This window comes from Brachyhypopomus gauderio, chromosome 1, assembly GCF_052324685.1.
Source record: "Brachyhypopomus gauderio isolate BG-103 chromosome 1, BGAUD_0.2, whole genome shotgun sequence".
NCBI lineage: Eukaryota > Metazoa > Chordata > Actinopteri > Gymnotiformes > Hypopomidae > Brachyhypopomus > Brachyhypopomus gauderio.
In genome coordinates, this window is record NC_135211.1 from 44,545,227 (window position 1) to 44,563,074 (window position 17,848).

A 17,848-nucleotide genomic window follows, 5' to 3' on the forward strand; every position below is an offset into this window, starting at 1 on the left:
CGTTTTCTCCTTGAACTTTTAGAGCAAAAAGGCTCTGGGGCAGAATTCAAATGGGTAACAAAGTTATGTTTACTAGGTTGTGTAGATGTGTTCCACACTGCAAGGTCACAACTGATTCCTTTCAGTTTAGTCATGACATCCAGAATGTCTCACAGTCAAGTAGTCCTGCTCAATTCTTTCATAGATTTCACAGTTCCTGTTTCTCCTACTCTGTAATATATACACCATAAACATGCAAAATATTTTCTCATTATTTGTTCTATAATGATGGTCTCTACTGGATTAGCTGAATTAACAATGAAAACGTGACTAATTGGGGTATATTACAGGCTCTATTTCCATTTCAGTTTTTTACAAGAACGACAGAGATGGTTCAAAACTACATGATTGGAGACATAATGAGCAGACATCAGATGAGGGTGTTTTCCACTATGCTTCAGAATGTTCTTCTACAATCACCCCAGCAACCAACTCAACACTGGTATTAATACATCTTGAGCTGTTCACAAAGAATAGAAGAGCAAACCCCATAAACTAAGGATGCACCAGTGCAGAGCAAAGAGCAGCATCATACACACACTAAAGTTTTACTTCCATTGCGGGAGAACCAGTGGTGATTCCATAAGTGGTAACAGTTACACAATTAATATACATTTTTTCCAGAATTTCACAGCATCTCAGTTGCTTTCAAACCAAAAAACATGCTACATCAAGATTTTGTCCCCTGGCACAAACAAAGCAATTGAATGTGTTATGTGCCAGGAGGATTGCAGGGAAATGTACATTTGGGAAAGCAAACAGCTGCTGATTTTCTTGGTATGTTATGTCAGGTGTCCATCACAGATGCACTTCATGCCTTGTTCATTATAACCAAAAAGAGAAGCAAACTGAATTTAGTATTGCAGTAGAGTGGTTTCTGGACATAAGCATGGTTTCACTGACTACCTCATAAAAAGGATGTAGATCATGAAAGTGTTTTTCCTAAGAAGAACGTGCAACACGACCCGTACTTTACATCTGTGATGAAAAAAACAAAAAACCCCAAAAAACACTTTTTTTCAGCATCACTGTAATGTATTACAAGTTTTTGTAAAAAAATTACAAGTATTTTAAAAGTATTTTATTACTTCAAACTTTATAAATGTCCATCCATGCTCCTGTTATACATCCGGTCTGCCTACGACTGATTCATCTTTACTCTTCAGCATCTAAATTTAAGAATGCATCAGCTGTTTTCTGGTTGATATATAGCGTACTTCCGCCAGTCTGAGCTAGTTTCTCACTTAGCACACGGTGCAGACATTTCACAAGAAAACAATGCTGTTGTCACTGTGGTGTAACTTTATAGGTGAGTGGCAAATGTTTAGTTAATCTTTGCATATGACAAAAACAGAATAACCACTCAAAGCATTACTTTTGAGTTTACATTTAGTTTTAATTCCTGACTTTTAGTTTTAATTCCTGACTTTTGAAAACAATGTAAGGAAATCCAAAATTATGTTAAAGCTTGAATTATGTGTTAATAAATATCAAATATAAATAAACAATAAATATAAACATATTTAACATAAATGAATGTTAAAATGTGATCTGAGTATGAACAGGTGATTATCTAAACCAGATTTTTATGACACAGGTCTCACAGGTCTGTTTGAAGATAATTATAGCATAGTTCATCAAAGCACTTTAATTTTCAACCAGTAAATGATAAACTATTGTTTCCCCAGCAATCCTTGTTCTTCCACTAAAGTCTTTGAAAGCCTTGAAGATGATAGAGGTTGAGCTCGGACACAGTGTCACATTGATGTGTGACATTTCTTATCATCATGAAATCAATTGGCTAAGGATGGGTTTGGACAGGAAACCGGCAACACTAATGATTTTGGGTCTGAAAAATGATGGAGCCCTGTCTGTCGCCTGGAATTCTGATGAAAACCATTTTAAGGGCCATGTCTACAACCGATTTATTGGACTTGAGATTTTGCGAGTGCAAAACACTGATCTCATGACATATTTCTGCGCAGTTTCAAATGGAAAGAAAATGGAGTTTGGCGAAGGAATGGAGCTATACAGTAAGAACGAAACCTCACGATCAAAGCTGCTTCTTCGTCTTATGGGTGTAAACACTACAATAGACTCTTTTTGTTTATTACATTTTATTGTGATGTTTTTCAGCCAATCACAGTGAGCCTACCAATCATAACAACTCTCAAGGTACCATGCACAGTAACTTATATAAAATTTGTTCATTAGCTTAAATTAACCTATCAACACTTATTCACATTCACTGACTACTTTAGTAGAAAAAAACATTTTGTACCTTGCCATTCATCAATGGTCTGTTTCTGACCACAGGACTGTTGGCCATACATTTCGATTATGGCAGAGCATTGTCAACACAGTGGTGACACTGATGTAGTAACGCCATGGTGACTGTTGTTGCACTGGTGTAAATACGCAGGATTTGGCAGTTTTGTTGTTGTTGTTGGTTTCACCATATTCTGTCATTGAGAGTGATCCACCAATGAAAAATCTTAAGCAGTAAGGAGTCTGTGGTCACAAACTTATCATTGGTGAAGCATGCAAACTGCATATATATATATATATATATATATATATATATATATATATATATATATATATATATATATATATATATATATATATATATATAAAGGAGTGCATTTTTTAAAGGAGTGTCGTATGTTCAGTGTTAGAGGTTTCAAAACACCCACATAGTCCCATAACCCTAACCCTTTCCTATGAGCCATATCTACCTGCATCATGTTTTTGCTGCACAAGCATGCTAACTTCCCTTTCTCTTAAACCTCCCCTCTGTTAAAGCAGCAGACTCAGAAACGTTTACTCAGACTCATCTGGTAATTGCCCTCGTGCTGGGTGGAGGACTGCTGTTCATGGTTATCACCATTACTGCCGTGCATATGAAGACCAGACGAAAATGAGAGACCCAAGCAAAGAGGTGAAGAAGGAAACTTGCAACGTCCAACAGCCAAGGTGTTACACCATCACTTTTTTTGTTTTTAAACTCGTTATGGGTTGTTAGTAGTGTGTGTGTGTGTGTGTGTGTGTGTGTGTGTGTGTGTGTGTGTGTGTGTGTGTGTGTGTGTGTGTGTGTGTGTGTATGTTTGTGTTTTGGGGGTGGTTGGGTTTTTTTTTGTATCATTACCTCTGCTTTGAAAATGTGTCAAAAGCCTTACCGTTTGAGTTTTATCACTTTCACAATAAAATGTTCATTTCTAATTTCAGTACTGTCTTTTTTAACTGCGGAAAAGGTTGCAAGACTTGGGATTTGGGAAGTGTGATGTGTAAATTGAGAACTGAAGATTTATCAAGAAATGTTCCTGTTTCAATAAAGCAGGCAACGAACATGCTATATATTATTTATACATAATAAAGTAGGCAAACAAACTGTTGTCCAACAACACAGTGATTCAGCCAGGACTTTGGGCTTTAGGCTTTGGGCTTTGGAAGCAGGTAGACAAACAAACAAGCAAAACAATAATCCAAATAGTGAACGCCAGCACTAGTAATTGGTAAAACCAGGTAAATAATCAGAGAACAGGTGTGAACAAAATGCAGGGGAATTAGATCTGATGAAGTGGTTTGGAGGATCATGGGAGTTGGGGTGTCTTGTGGAGAACTTTTGTAAGTCACTCTGGATAAGAGCGTCTGCTAAATGCCGCAAATGTAAATGTAAATGAGAAGCCACACAAAATAGGAGGAACAGACATTAGTTGGATGGGAGATTGAATTAGCTGCCTTGGAGGAAGGCTGACAAGCAGAAGCAGTAGGATGCTTTAATGCTATTAACATCTATTACACTTAACACTCTCTCATATACGATTTAAAACCAAAAACGAGACCACCACCAGACAGTTTGGCCTGACAAACAAACCTTAAAAAGAAATTATTTGGTCTGCACGTCTCATTGACTAATTGTACATGTTAAACTTTAAAATCAAAATGGATACATCACTGTCAGGTTAACAAATACAACAGTGTACTTACAACTTACATCTTACCTACATTATGTACACTATGTGTATAATGCATGTCTACATATCAGGATACTGAGACTGTTTGTAGATGTAGTCTAGCCTACAGAATTTTTACCAAGATAATCACAGGAAGCATTTGATGATTTTGTTAAGTGTACATGTTAATAACAGGAAGTGGTTTTAAAATACAGGTATTTTGTTTTTCATTTAAGTAGACCTAACCAAATAACCCTATTTGTGTAGGTATTTCTTTCCATCTTAGCGCTAAACCTTACAGATATTTTTAACCCTGTTAGCCACCGAGCAGGCTGCAGCATTTAGAGTGATGTCATGCTTCTATGTGGCTTTTTAAACATTTTTAACCACTTGAAAATCCTATAAACCTGCACATTCAAATATAAATATGTGTTATAGTTTTGCTCATCATCTATTCTTGGGGAACAGCTTAAAGCTTTTGTATTCTGACTGAGCAAAACAACAGTGCAACATGTATGGGTCAACTCGGTCAACAGCTGTGACCAGGAAAAACAAACTACGAACCCAAACACCTGGATTTGGGCACAGTAGCCTTTTGTTGGAAGAGCCCATCAGGACCAATAAAAGCCAGCTGGGGAAGGCCAGGTCAGGTCAGAGTGCTACAGCCTTCCTGAGCATCCACACACAGGCAGGTGAGTTCTGCAGATACTTCTCTCTTCGGGCGCTCTAGGTGATAAGAGACAAAACGCTTTTGTTACAGCGATCCATTCTGTCCAGGTGTTTTACCGATGTTGGGTATTATTTCCGAGCTGGGAGAAATACTCAGCGTGCTCTGATTTTTTTCAGCCACTCTTACCCGTGTTTACAACCTGCAGGATGAAGCTCCTTCTTCTTGTTACCTTCTTGTCCTCAACTGCTTATGTACGTTCAGCATTGACATCTATGACCTAAATATATACACACTATGTACTGTAAAAATGAACCACTGATCTTGCCTTTTATCCTTGCAGGTCACCTCAGCAAAGGTAAGAAAGCAGAAAACTGCATGACTGAAACCTCTGAAACCCTCATCACCCTTAATCACTTTAAACTCAGTCAGAGAATGATGATGCAAATCAAAATGAAATTGTATTTGGAATTACAAAATCAGTCTTGTCAGCCAGCCTTTAACAAAAAAGAATATAGGAGAAATTCCTGCATTTTCATTCTAAGATGTCCTATATCAAGTATCTTTCTCCATAAACTGGTATGGAATCACATATGCATATACATTTATGTATCAGTTGTGTGTTTATTTGTATTTTCACAAAGTGTTCCTCAAACAGAAGCCTTATACAAACCCATCTTTGCAGAAATGCCTGGACCGGGGCATACTTTGCTCATGATGTCATGGTGTCTTGTTGCCTAGAAACTGCTGGTTGTCGGTGGCTTGAATGGGGGTCTGGCGACGGGTCTGAATGGCGGCTTACTGGGCCAAGGCCTGGTGGTTGGGGGGGTGAACCCAGCATTGTTTCCTGCAGGTGCCACTGTGATTGGACAGCCCCCGTTTGCTCAGGTAGGAACGCCCCTCTCAGCGGCGTTTGCCCTTACCAGGGCAGTGCGGAGAGGCAGAGGGGCAGGGATGGATGTTGACAGAGACTGTTCTCCATATCTTGCAGATGTTCCCTGCAGTTCAGCCATACATGCTGCAGCCGCCTGTAGCCGCCGCCCCCTTTGCTCTGCCCAACCCCCAGGCCCAGTTCCCTCAGGCCATGCCTTTTGCACCTAACGCGGTATGTCACACACATGCGTCCTATAGAAATACTACCGATGTACCGTTGTAAACTTTGTGTGTTATCAATGTAATGAATCGACTGATCTAACAGATGACTGATGTCCTTTTAAGCAGGGTCTGCCTTTCTACCCGCCCATGAACCGCCAGGTCCTGCCGCCTCAGCAACAAGCCGTGGTACGATGCATCCCCACGTTGCTAACACCACACACTCCCGCCATGGGCCGCCTGTATCTAGGCTACCCCGTTCGGAAGGACAGACGCGCTTGCGTCATGCGGAGCCCCACAGGTTGATGACTCATGTTGTGCTTGTGTCTCGCCAGGGAATGCCCAACCTGGGCGGAAATGTCCCGCTGCCACAGGGAGACATGCCTGCCGGCCCTGTGCCGAGATTCAGGGTAATCCCCTTCTCAGAGAGCTCATGCGCTTTCTCACATTCACACGTTTTTGTGTTCGTGCAGTTCTGTCTAACCTGATACTGAAGCCACAGCATTATTAAAAACTCACTTAAGACTTTTAGAGACTGGAAAATCTCAGTAAGCATCATATGTGCGTAGTTTTTGCTTTAGCAAACCCAACTAAACAAACTCTGAAGCTATCTGGTCAAGTGAATGTCAGGTTGACATTGTGGAAGTGATATAAATGGATGTAGATTAATTAATGTAGATTAATTCATCCAGGGTTCTTCTTCCTCAGCGCACCCTGTATAGGAGAATGCAAGACAAATCAGCTATGTCAAAGACTCAGGTAATGAATAGCAGTACACATCAACATGAATCGTCTTGGTCGAGACTGACCACAGTACAAACCATTAAATGCTTTCTTGTTTCATATTTCAGGCCACACCAACCCCTTCTACCTCTAAACAACCAGATGTGTAAATCCAAGTGGATCCGTAATTATACCTCAGAGGTATTTTTCAGTGAACAATAAGTAGAACTGTGGAAAAATAATAAGTATTACAGATAAGTATAACAGCCTATGAATTTGAATGAATGTCAATTTGATTTGTTTCTGACAGGCATTGCCCAGAAAACCTCCCTATTTTCTGGACATTATTAGCAATGTTTCCTCTCCTGTAGATGTGGAAAGAAGAAGAAGATGATTATTATATTCAGATTTTTGAAGACAAGCTGGATGCATTCATGACTAGTTATAGAAAACTGTTACTTTGGTTGCTTATAACACAGATTGTTATTTCTAATAAATGTTTGTGCATGATAAAATGTTTCATTCTGTTTTTTTATTTTTAATGGTTCAGTTTGCACCCTTTATTATTTTTTCTATCAGTTTTTATAACCTTAATGCTATTTTCAAATTTCTTAATTGTAGCTTTATGATACCACCTAGTGGATACATTAAGAAAACTGAGTACAGGTGACAGTTTCCAAATAGTGATGCATACAGTGATGCATACAGTATCACTGCGTTGTAGTTGTAACCAGATCTCTTTCAATCCCTCATATACAACACCAACAAATAAAGTGAGAAGGCCTGCAGTTTACTGTCTAGAAATCTCAGCTTCAGACATAGAAAGTCAGACAAAAAAAAGAGGCACGAAGACCTAGAATAGGCAGAAAAGACACATAAGAACTCTAGGCTCTAGGCTTAAGATTTCTGGGCTTAAAGCACTAACCGTCCCAAACATTAGCGTTGTCCTTTCTTTTATTCTTGTTCAGCCAGACAAACTAGTAATTTTCAGGATCCCAGACGCCATCTCCAGGTCTGGACAGAGACAGTTCCTAACCAAATGAGAGATCTCAGCAGTCTATGTGCTCATTAGTCTGAAGCCGGGCTCAGTCAGGACCTTAATCACCCAGTAAGTCTGACAGTTTAGGGCTAAACACTGACTAATGACTTCACACCAATTATAAGAGGTTTGTTACACTATTATTGGTTGGAAATCAGGTGTGTGATATCATATAGCAAAGACCAGACACTTCTCAACAGAATCCAGTCATCACACATTTTGGTAGTTACAGTGCAAAGGTTTTGTTTTGATGTAACAGTATGACGACAATACTTGTGGAGATGATGTTGAACTCTGTGGTCAGCTGAAGTCACCTGCAGGCATGTTTCGCCATGATCACACATTGGAGAAGCGTCATAGTGATGGTTTAAAAGGTCTGCACATGGAGAGTCTCACTGCATACGTCTCTGTGGTGCAATGAAGGTACAGTGCACATCGCAAGTCCTCAGGTGTTTCACAGATGTAGAGTGCAATTGAATTCCTGATTGTCTTTCTTTCTTTCTTTCTTTCTTTCTTTCTTTCTTTCACAGTTGGACATCATGAAGCTCTTGACTCTCTTTCCTTTGGCTGCTCTTCTGAGCTCATGCATTGCTGCTCCCGTAAGAGTCTGTATGATTTCTTAAAGTCATGACAATCATTTTATTCACCAGGGACTAAGCGTTTTGTTTTCTATAGATACTCCAGACACAACTCGGAATAATCGCAAGCAACAGCAATGAGGTATGGGCACTAGATGTTTATTTACATGCTCAACGTTTGGTTATGGGTGCAGCTGGAATCTAATGCTATCTTCATCTCACCTCTGCTTGTAGATTGTGCGTCTCAACGGTCTCACCCTCTCAGGCCTCGGTCTGGGACAAGCACAGGTACTATCCAGGCTCATAAATATCTGTCTTAACTCGTGTCCTGTGGTTCTGTGCATCCTGGATAGCATTTCTTGAAAAATGCACTTTGTGCATTCTAGATCAGCAATCTCTGAGCAGTTGATTAGAAAATGTCATTTTCCTTAGATCTGTGACTGTGCAAATTTCAAAGGCAAAAGTGAAATTTTAATTGCTGACATTGTACTGTGACTTCAGGAATCACGTGGCTGTTCGAAAAACAATATCGATCTTCATCAGTGTCTGTACAACATTTGTATGTATGTATGTTTTTTGTAGGGAACACAGTTCCTATCCCCGTTCCTGATCCAGCAGCAGCCGGATATGCTGCTCCCGCCACAGGTACTCAACTTTGGACCACAGGTGCCCGGGCCCTTCCTGCCCCCGCAACAGAACCAGGTACCCCCGGTCCTGCTGCCCCCCTCTCAGCAAGAGCAGCCAACAGCATCCTTCATCCCCAACAACCCTACACTCCTCCAGAATCCAGCTCAGGTAACCCTCAAACACACACACACACACACACACACACACACACACACACACACACACACACACACACACACACACACACACACACATATACACACACACACACACACACCTACATTCACATCACTGGCTGAGCTGTGTCTGCTTTCCTTTGGTATTTATGTAGGGGATCCCTCAGTTTTACCCCTACTCTCTTGGAACAGGAGGCCAGGTCCTAATGCCCTAATCTCCTAATTCACACAGATTAAAGTACTAATTCCAGTATATATCCAAGATTATCCCAAATTTACACAGGGCGTAATTTCTCCACCCAGGGCTTTCCGTATTATCTGACATATGGCTTCCCTTTGAGGAATACCCCGGTGAGAGTACCCCCCACTCAAAACACAGGCTCACAGAACCCAATGAAACCTACCCAGGGACCCCTTCAGCCAATCCAGGTGTGCTACTTATTTTTCTGCCACAAAACATGACAGAGTAGTTTTGCATTATTTATTTATATTATTATTATTATTATTATTATTATTATTATTATTATTATTATTATTATTTGCATTCTTATTTAATTATTCTTATTTTATTTTTGTCATCTAGAACACCCTGATATTATCATGTTGAATAATGTTTACGCTGTGCTATGCCATGTAGAATAATGGGAGGGCATCAGACCCAGGACGTATGACTCCGCCCCCTGATAACCGTGGTGATCGTCCTGGTCCTGGAGTGGAAGGGGTAATACAACTAAATCATAAGTAATATCATTTAATGTGTTTGAGTACATCCTGTGATACCATTAAAAAAATTAACTAAAATTCAGTTTGTTTGATCTAAACAGGATCCTGCACTTGCATTTTTTGAACCATAGGTTTTAAGGGAAAAGAGGTGAGAACTGTTTGTGTTTACACTCTGATTCGAATGTGTCATGCCTTGCTATCTACAAGTTTACATGCGCAAGAATGAATACATGTAAGATGTTCTTCTTTCTCTTTTGTAGATTGCCTCTGCTCAAACTGAAATTGTGATAAAAAAATGTATGCATTAGTATTGTTAGTGATTTGAGGAAACAATTCTTTGTTTTAACTTGTTAATTCAATTTGTTTTATACTGGGGCACCTGTACCAAATAACAATAAATGCTTTTATGTAATCAATGTATGATGGAATTGGAGCATTGACTTCAACACCTAATTTTTATTCGGCAAAAATAAATATAGAATATCGAAAAAATAAATACTGGAAAATGAATTGTTGATGCTGACAAGTTTAATGTAACACACAATCTTTACAGATATGTTAAGTACAGTACCTGAGATTAATAATAAAACCCACCACCATCATTACACCATCTACCTATTAACCTCCATCTTGAACAGTTTGGATCCTGCATTGCTGGAGACTTTGGGTATGTTTGTTTTTTGCTCTAAGACTCCTAATGCCTGACAGGTTCAGTTGTATCAGAGCTATCAATGAATCTGATCCTGTAGGCCAGTGAAGAAAGACAGTATGGAATGGCTACATGCTAACTAAAACATGCTACAGCTGGAGACGTCTTCTATGAGGTACAGGATTTCCGGATGCCCTGTCAACAGGCAATATCATGTTTACTCAGGACAGGATGGCCTTCAAAACCATCATTGACATCAACTGCAGTAACAACTGTACCTTTGTCAATGCAGATATTGAGTTCTCTGCCGTGCTACAGGTCTGTGTAGTCATCGTCCTCTGATTCATCCTTGGGGAATGACACAGACTATTAAACTACTGTTTCAAGTATTTATGTAGAGAAGTGAGGATGCAAGCAAATTTACTGATGAGGGTACAAGAAGCGCAGAGAAACTGACCTTCAAGAATGATGGCAACTGTTGAGGGTGAGGGGTATCAACAATGCAGAATGGGCATGGGGGATTAGAATTAGATTTAGAATTAGGATGACGTGAATATTCCGCAGTCCTTAAGTACAAGAACACACTGTTTTGGCACTTCTGGGTAATTGCTCTTAAGTATTTACTTACGAGCTGTGTCAGGCCATATTCAAACGAGATCTTTTGCTGTGGGCAAAGAAAACAATTGCAGTTTTATTGTAAATTGTATATTCAATTCCCCAAATAATGTAGGGGTTGAAATTTGGGGAAAAGAAGATGTCGATGTAATTACCGTGGCATTTGGGTTGTAGATGAGCCTCAAATAAGGCTAAAGAATTGGGGTGAAATGCACTAAGTGAGCTAGATACATTGCAATAAACGTAAAATTAAATTGAGGAAATTACTAGTTAATTTTCTATTATTGCACAGTTGTTGTTACCTGAGGGTTGTAAAGAGAGTACCCAAACTGATCAGATCAAAGAAAAAATTAAAACATAACATTAATTATTTTAGCCATTTGAGTGCAAAGCTAATGAATGTGCAGAACTGAAATATCGGTGTGTACCCCAAACTCCCAAGGACGTTTGATCCCATCCTAAAGAGAAATAACAAGATCTTAATGTTACAAATTACAAAATTTGTTACCAGTAATATTATCACTTAGCTGGAACTGTTCTAAAATTGAAAGACTTACCTTTGGTGGTCCTCTGACCTAAGAAAAAAATTAAATTACAGTAAATAGTTTGCAAACCTACATCTACATCCTGCACAGTATAGCTATATATATGTCTACATAACCAATAGTAAAGTAGGAACAAAGTATTTTAAAGTTAGAATATGGACTCTGTAGTCTCTTAACTTACTGGTGGTAAGAGGAAAATAGTCTCTCCCTGTGGAAAAAAAAACAAGAAATACCTTAAGAAATACACTTGGATTACAATACTGTAAAATGTGTTTCAATGCTTTATGTTTACTTGAAGTTTATTTGTTTTAAATGAATCACTTCACCTCTTTCAGGGGAAGACTGAGATTGATGTTCTAGGAAAAAAAAGAAAATGTTCTATAAAATATCTCAATTTCAGAATCCCATGATTATTATTAGCCTATTATTATTATTATTATTATTATTATTAATAAATAAAATGTAATCACCTCAATTGTTACATTGTCCGCCTGCATATGAAACATTTAAGAAACAAGCTTAAACACTGAAACACTTCACTAACACTTTGCTATATATGCATGGATATTGTTATTGAATCATCATATACTTTTAAACAGTATAACACTTACCCGAAAGATTGGAATAAACTTTCTGTTGGCCTGCAACATAAACCATATGTTGCTGTGGTACTACTGCTTTTATTAAAATTATGAAAAGTTTTACGAAGCCATAAAGTGTATTAATGAGTTCATATATTGATATATTTGCATTTGATTCTGTATTGGCATGTGGTTGGTAAAGAGTCTTCAAGAAAACCCACCGTGTCATTACGATTCAGAGGTCTTCCTCCAAACAGCACACCGTCCTCTCCTGAATGACGATGGGGCCATTTTGGTGCTCCACCATGCTAAAGACATTATGTAAAAAACATTACTACTTCAAATCGACAAGCTGAATCTACAATTCACAGAAATTTATAAAGCCAAGTCTTTACCATAACACATTTTCACCATTGTTCTTTTTGAATCCAACTATTATTTGCTCAATTATTCTAGATGTGTTGCATGCTGGGACAAATACTTACATTTGGAGGTGGTCTGGCAGAACCTCCCCTTTGTCGTGGTCCAGAGTAGTCTGAAGGTTTCACAGACCCAAAGCCTTCACCCTGTCCCCATTGTCCACCCATCGGTCCACCCATTGGTCCTCCCATTGGTCCTCCCATTGGTCTGCCCGTTGGTCTGTCCATCGATCCACCCATTGGTCCATCCATTGGTCTGCCCATTGGTCTGTTCATCGATTCACCCATTGGTCCGCCCATTGATCCACGCCCTTGTCCACTCATTGGTCTGCCCTGTGCTCCACCCGCTGGTCCAGAGTAGTCTGAAGGTTTCACAGACCCAAAGCCTTCACCCTGTCCCCATTGTCCGCCTATTGGTCCACTCATTGATCCTCGCATCTGTCTTTCCACCTGTCCCCCCATTGATCCGCCTATCGATCCACCCATCGGTCCTCCCAACGGTCTTCCTGTCTGTCCTCCCATTGGTCCCCCCATTGATCCACCTATCTGTCCACTCATCGATCCACCTATTGGTCCTCCCAACGGTCCTCCTATGTGTCCTCCCATTGGTCCTCCCATTGATCCGCCAATCGCTCCACCCAATGATCCATCCATCGGTCCACCCCTTGGTCCTCCCCTCTGTCCTTCCATCTGTCCCCCCATTGGTCCACCCATCGGTCCACCCATTGATCCGTGCCCTTGTCCACCCACTGGTCCGCTCACTTGCTGCCAACCATTATTGGCCTAAACATATGAATAAAGAGACTTTATTATTTTAGTAACTGAAAACAATTCATTGTCTCATTAAAGAGCCTGGCTATAACTATCAGTACCTATCTATGTTATTTGGCTGCCTAATGCTGCAGGAAAAGTGATATGTTTACAAAAAATAGGCTTTACTCACCTGAGCACTCACTCCCACAAATAACACCACCACCACAAACAGGAAGTCCATAGCTGCCTTGGCACCAACACACATTAGCGTTAGAATACACATGCATTCAGAACCATTTACTGCCAATATGTTTATTCTGTTTAAGCTAATTTGATATGTACCACACAGTAAAACTACACACTTAACAGTAAAACTACACTAAAAGTGCAGTGAAACTGCAGCGTGCCCTTGTTGCCGAATCTGATTTTCACACTTTGAATCCATAATGTGGCTCATGCTTACCTCCTCGATACCAGTGTTCAGTGCTACTCTCCGGCTCTGCCTTTACATTTATACTGTACAAGCTGATGGTTGAGCAACAGCCATGTTGCTAAAGAACATTCCTTATTGCACAGCGTTTGCTAATTACATAACGAGACGCTCTTAGCACTGGCCGTACAATTACATCGCAACATGCCTCTCCTTTCAAATTATGAGTACAATAACCCCAGTGCTTCTAAAAATGCTGATGCACTAAATGATGAGATGATAAGGTTTATTTAATACTGAGCTTCTTTTGTTGTTCTTTAGTTTGATTTCTTTCCTTATGATTGTACTGACATCTGTCAATGAGAGTGATGAAAGTGGTTTGTGGAGAGGTGACATTTGTGAAACCCTAATACAGGGCTATTCAACTGTGGGCCAGACAATTTTTAGACCTATACCAATACTCATGTAAAATTGAACGTAATTCAATTACGGGGGTGGTGAACTTAATTTGATGACGGGGGGTGGCGAACGTAATTTGTTGGGGGGGGGGGTTTAGCGAATGTAACACTCGTGCCACATAGAGACACAGCGTGCCATAAAGCGCCACACGGTGTCGGTTATTTTTACGCCAGTTTATCAAATATTTATTATTATTTATGGGGAGGTGGGCCGCGGGCCGGTACAAATTCATTAAAGGGCCGGTTCTGGCCCAGTTGAATAGCCCTGCCCTAATATGTCTCATTTCAGTGATGTCAGTATAAGACATATGATTTCTTGATGACATGACAAGGCATCTCTAATAATATAATGAATATATTTAATAACCATGATATCAGGATTCAATATTATTTTGTCATGGACCCTCTTAATTTTAATTTTATTTTATTCTAATCTTTCAAAATCTGCATTGACAGTTGATGCACCATTGACACACCATTTGCTGTCTACATAAATTATATAAATAAGTATTCAAGGCTAGTTCCTTGTAGACACACCTTGTTGTTTGCTGGTATTATGTTATTTCAACATTCATAGCAACAGTGCGTTCTCAGCCCACACAAGGATGCGATTTCATAATCCTGCCAAGTCATATTTAAATCCTCATAATGAGAAGATTATGCTCAGCTTGGGTACAGACGCAGAGAACCACTGAAGTCACTAGTAAAGGTAACTGGTCCATTGCTTGTTTACTGCAATATTCAACGTTCATTTTCCGATCACTTTTCTTTCTCTTATATGATTGATTCTTTCTTTGATGTGTTTTGTAAACATAACCAGGCCCAGAATTATGAAGACGGTGGTCTGTTTTGTGTGCCTTCTTGGCCTGACCTTGGCTGTCCAAGTAAGTCTTCTAAATGACCCACACAACATATACAGAAAATAAATAATCATCAATAATCAATTTGTATTTACTACCTTCCTTAATTGCAGACTGAAAGTGATCATAAGCCTGTGGTTCGCTCCCTCTCAAATTCTGAGTCTGACGAGGTTTGTAAAACTAAAAAAAAGAAATTCAGATCAAATCAATATCTCCATATCAAAACCCATAATTGACTGTTTAAGACTGTACCGTTTGTTGGCTGCAAATGGATCATTTTGCTTATCTGGGTCTTTGTTGCATTTGTGGGCAGATCTGGCCCATTTTCCCCCTCTGGAATCAGCTGAACACAGAGCAGCTCCACCGGCTGCTGCTGGCTCTCCTCTCTGCCTTGGTCCCAACTCCAACTCCATCTCCAACTCCGGCGCCTCCGACCAGCCCGGCTCCTCCTCCAGCTGGGCGCTGAGTCCCAATGACTCCTCTGCACCAGGCAAAATAGCCTTTTCAAATGCACAAGAGAAAAACATCTGAGTGTTGACTATAGGAGAACAGAAGAGTAGCGATGTCCAGATAGGCATCTGACATGTAACATGATTGTAATTGTAATACTCTGTGTAGTTTGTGTATTGTTTTAAGGTTTTTCCCATAAGTAGGACTTAAAATCATTAAAAAACAAAATCAAAACAAAACTAAAAGATTTTGTGATTTTGTAAGAGTTGCAAAATGCAATCCCAAGAAGAGTAAAATGTGTAATAGTGATATTTCAATAAAAAAGTGCAAGGTAAATCTGATTTTGAGTTTATTTGTATAATAATAAAAAGTGAATATAATGTAAAATTCATAAACATCATTACCCAGACGTTTTGTTTGTGGAAATGTTAGGGTTGGCCCCTCAATGTACCTTATGTATCCTGAAATATTAAGTCCATTTTGAAAACTATATAATAAACACTAAACAGACGTATAACATGCATGACAATAAATTCTTGAATCTTGAATGATTAGCTTAAATAGAAAAAGAATGCATCAAAAATAGACTTTATACAAAACAGGAATAGAACCAAACACAAAACAGAATTAGAATAGATCAGAAACTTTTGAAACTTTTGATCAGTTAAAAAAATTATCACTTGAAAATAAATTTTTTTTTGCTTGTTTATTCATATTTATGGTTATTTTTGTTAAAATTTTATATACAAACCAGAACCAGTCACTAAATATTAAACAGATAAGCATTTGCTTCTGTTAATATGTACATTTTGTATATTCACAAAAAAATTCTCACCACTAAAACATTATTGGTTCCATAATTCTTGATTGCATGGGTTATCTAATTTAATACGTGCTTCATCTTAGTAGAAACATGGAATATTATTGTGTTAAAGGACAAGAAGTGATTTCCAAATTTGTTTTGCAATAATATGTTTTGTCTATGACATAAACATTACCACCAACACTGCGCTAAAGCCGACTCCCTAAATCCCATGTTTCCTAACTTCTGGGCTGAGTTCACTTAGCCACATGCAGTGTGATGCAGAGGTCTGCAACTGCCTCACCCTCAGCAGAACTTGTTCATCTGTGTTGCCATGCTGATTGGTCAGTTTTGCACAGAAAGGGACTTTAAAAAGCACGTGCCAAACCTCTATTGCATTTGCAACTTGTTTCACGCAGCCATTTTGCCCCACATCCAAAAGGTAAGTGCATGCTCTAGACATTTTTGAAAGGTCCTGCAAATGAATGAAGATATTATTGTAACATAACAACACTTTATTTTTTAATCTACCAGAGACCAGAGAAAAACCATGAAGGCTGTGTTCATTACTCTGTGTCTCATTGGACTGTGTTGTTCTATCCCTGTAAGTACTAGCTCTCACGTCTCAGTATGAAGAAAAGTTTATTGTTGTTTGGTTAAGAGCTGACTAAAACTAATGTGCACATAGCTTGGTTTTATAGCAAGAACAGAGCCATGTAAATGACCTGTAAGTGTCCCTGTGATATGATGATCTCCAAAACGTACAATGCAGAGATTCAGATGTCCTGTTTTCACAGGTTGACGAGAATGATCGAGAGAAACGGTCATCGAGTGGAGAGGTTGGTTAAATCGATTTCAAAGTTGTTAGCATAGCACTTTTCTTTTTTTACAGTGGTTGAGACAAAACAGAAATGACAGAAATTGGATTTGCAGGAAATCTGGGTCCGGTCTCATGATGAACAAGGCAAAAGAAAAGTCCCCCGAATTAGTGGAAGAAACTCTGAGAAGAATTAAGGCCCAACTTCCTCTAGTCAACACTGGTTGGCAAACTAACAACATGAAATGAACAAAGTTTTTTTAGATGAGGTTATAGTATAGTATAAATGAGTGAGAATAGTAAAAAACCAAAATGTGAAACCCCTGTATAGCCCTGGCTCTGCCAGTCTGCACTGAAACGCCAAGCTGCTCAGTTATTCTTTCATGTGTTTGCTATGTGCAGACGTTCTGTGTGTGTATGTGTATGCATGTGAGACTCTGAGTGTGTATTGTTTTGTATTGTAGTGCTAACAGTCAACGTGTGATATTTTCAGGCCCGTGGAGGGTACAGACCATACATGCCATCATACTTTCCCTACTACTACAACAACAACAACAATAACAACAACAACCTCTTCAACTTTCTACTGCCCCTACTACTAACTCAGCTGGCTGCTACCCCAGCTGCTGCTCCTGCAGCTGCTGCCCCCGCTGGGGGCAAATGATCCAACAACTGGTTGATATGTTTAAAAATGATCAGTCATTGCTTGAAATAAATGTATTATTAAGAGCCAGGTTTGGGAATCCTGTGTGTCTCATTCAAGTGTAGCTGAAGTTATGAAACCTATTTGCAATCACATGTGTGCAAACACAAACATATTCCACATATATTCCAACATATTCTTGTAAA

At 39.3% G+C, this 17,848-nt stretch overlaps 2 protein-coding genes and 2 long non-coding RNA genes across 4 annotated transcripts; 3 read left to right on the plus strand and 1 right to left on the minus strand.

The window, feature by feature from the left end:
* The first annotated feature begins 1,067 nt into the window (after nucleotides 1–1,067).
* Nucleotides 1,068–6,925, plus strand: scpp9 (secretory calcium-binding phosphoprotein 9). Its single transcript, XM_077015383.1, has 13 exons — nucleotides 1,068–1,348; nucleotides 1,728–2,072; nucleotides 2,176–2,214; nucleotides 2,848–4,687; nucleotides 4,842–4,916; nucleotides 5,006–5,020; nucleotides 5,404–5,550; nucleotides 5,654–5,767; nucleotides 5,884–5,943; nucleotides 6,090–6,164; nucleotides 6,463–6,513; nucleotides 6,606–6,678; nucleotides 6,788–6,925. Exons 5-12 carry the CDS (start codon nucleotides 4,872–4,874, stop codon nucleotides 6,645–6,647), a joined length of 549 nt encoding a protein of 182 aa, XP_076871498.1. The 5' UTR covers nucleotides 1,068–1,348; nucleotides 1,728–2,072; nucleotides 2,176–2,214; nucleotides 2,848–4,687; nucleotides 4,842–4,871; the 3' UTR covers nucleotides 6,648–6,678; nucleotides 6,788–6,925.
* Nucleotides 6,926–7,933: 1,008 nt separating this feature from the next.
* odam (odontogenic, ameloblast associated) lies at nucleotides 7,934–9,908 on the plus strand. Its single transcript, XM_076996080.1, has 9 exons — nucleotides 7,934–7,939; nucleotides 8,047–8,115; nucleotides 8,192–8,236; nucleotides 8,329–8,382; nucleotides 8,677–8,889; nucleotides 9,201–9,326; nucleotides 9,535–9,618; nucleotides 9,752–9,768; nucleotides 9,881–9,908. Exons 1-9 carry the CDS (start codon nucleotides 7,934–7,936, stop codon nucleotides 9,906–9,908), a joined length of 642 nt encoding a protein of 213 aa, XP_076852195.1.
* A 330-nt stretch (nucleotides 9,909–10,238) lies between these two features.
* LOC143527603 (uncharacterized) lies at nucleotides 10,239–11,214 on the minus strand. The gene is made up of 6 exons (XR_013134193.1): nucleotides 11,187–11,214; nucleotides 11,040–11,075; nucleotides 10,898–10,933; nucleotides 10,727–10,744; nucleotides 10,548–10,617; nucleotides 10,239–10,464 (listed from the first exon to the last, which is right to left on the minus strand). It is a non-coding gene; the product is annotated as an uncharacterized LOC143527603 (long non-coding RNA).
* Nucleotides 11,215–16,587: 5,373 nt separating this feature from the next.
* LOC143527611 (uncharacterized) lies at nucleotides 16,588–17,514 on the plus strand. The gene is made up of 4 exons (XR_013134195.1): nucleotides 16,588–16,624; nucleotides 16,717–16,786; nucleotides 16,980–17,021; nucleotides 17,493–17,514. It is a non-coding gene; the product is annotated as an uncharacterized LOC143527611 (long non-coding RNA).
* Nucleotides 17,515–17,848: the final 334 nt, after the last annotated feature.

Coding starts and splice junctions, on each gene's coding strand:
- odam (XM_076996080.1), top strand. Junction 8,237..8,328: donor TCGCAAGCAACAGCAATGAG/GTATGGGCACTA, acceptor CTCTGCTTGTAG/ATTGTGCGTCTCAACGGTCT. Junction 8,890..9,200: donor TCCTCCAGAATCCAGCTCAG/GTAACCCTCAAA, acceptor TTCTCCACCCAG/GGCTTTCCGTATTATCTGAC.
- scpp9 (XM_077015383.1), top strand. CDS start 4,872: ATGAAGCTCCTTCTTCTTGTTACCTTCTTGTCCTCAACTGCTTAT. Junction 5,551..5,653: donor GACAGCCCCCGTTTGCTCAG/GTAGGAACGCCC, acceptor CATATCTTGCAG/ATGTTCCCTGCAGTTCAGCC. Junction 5,768..5,883: donor TGCCTTTTGCACCTAACGCG/GTATGTCACACA, acceptor CCTTTTAAGCAG/GGTCTGCCTTTCTACCCGCC.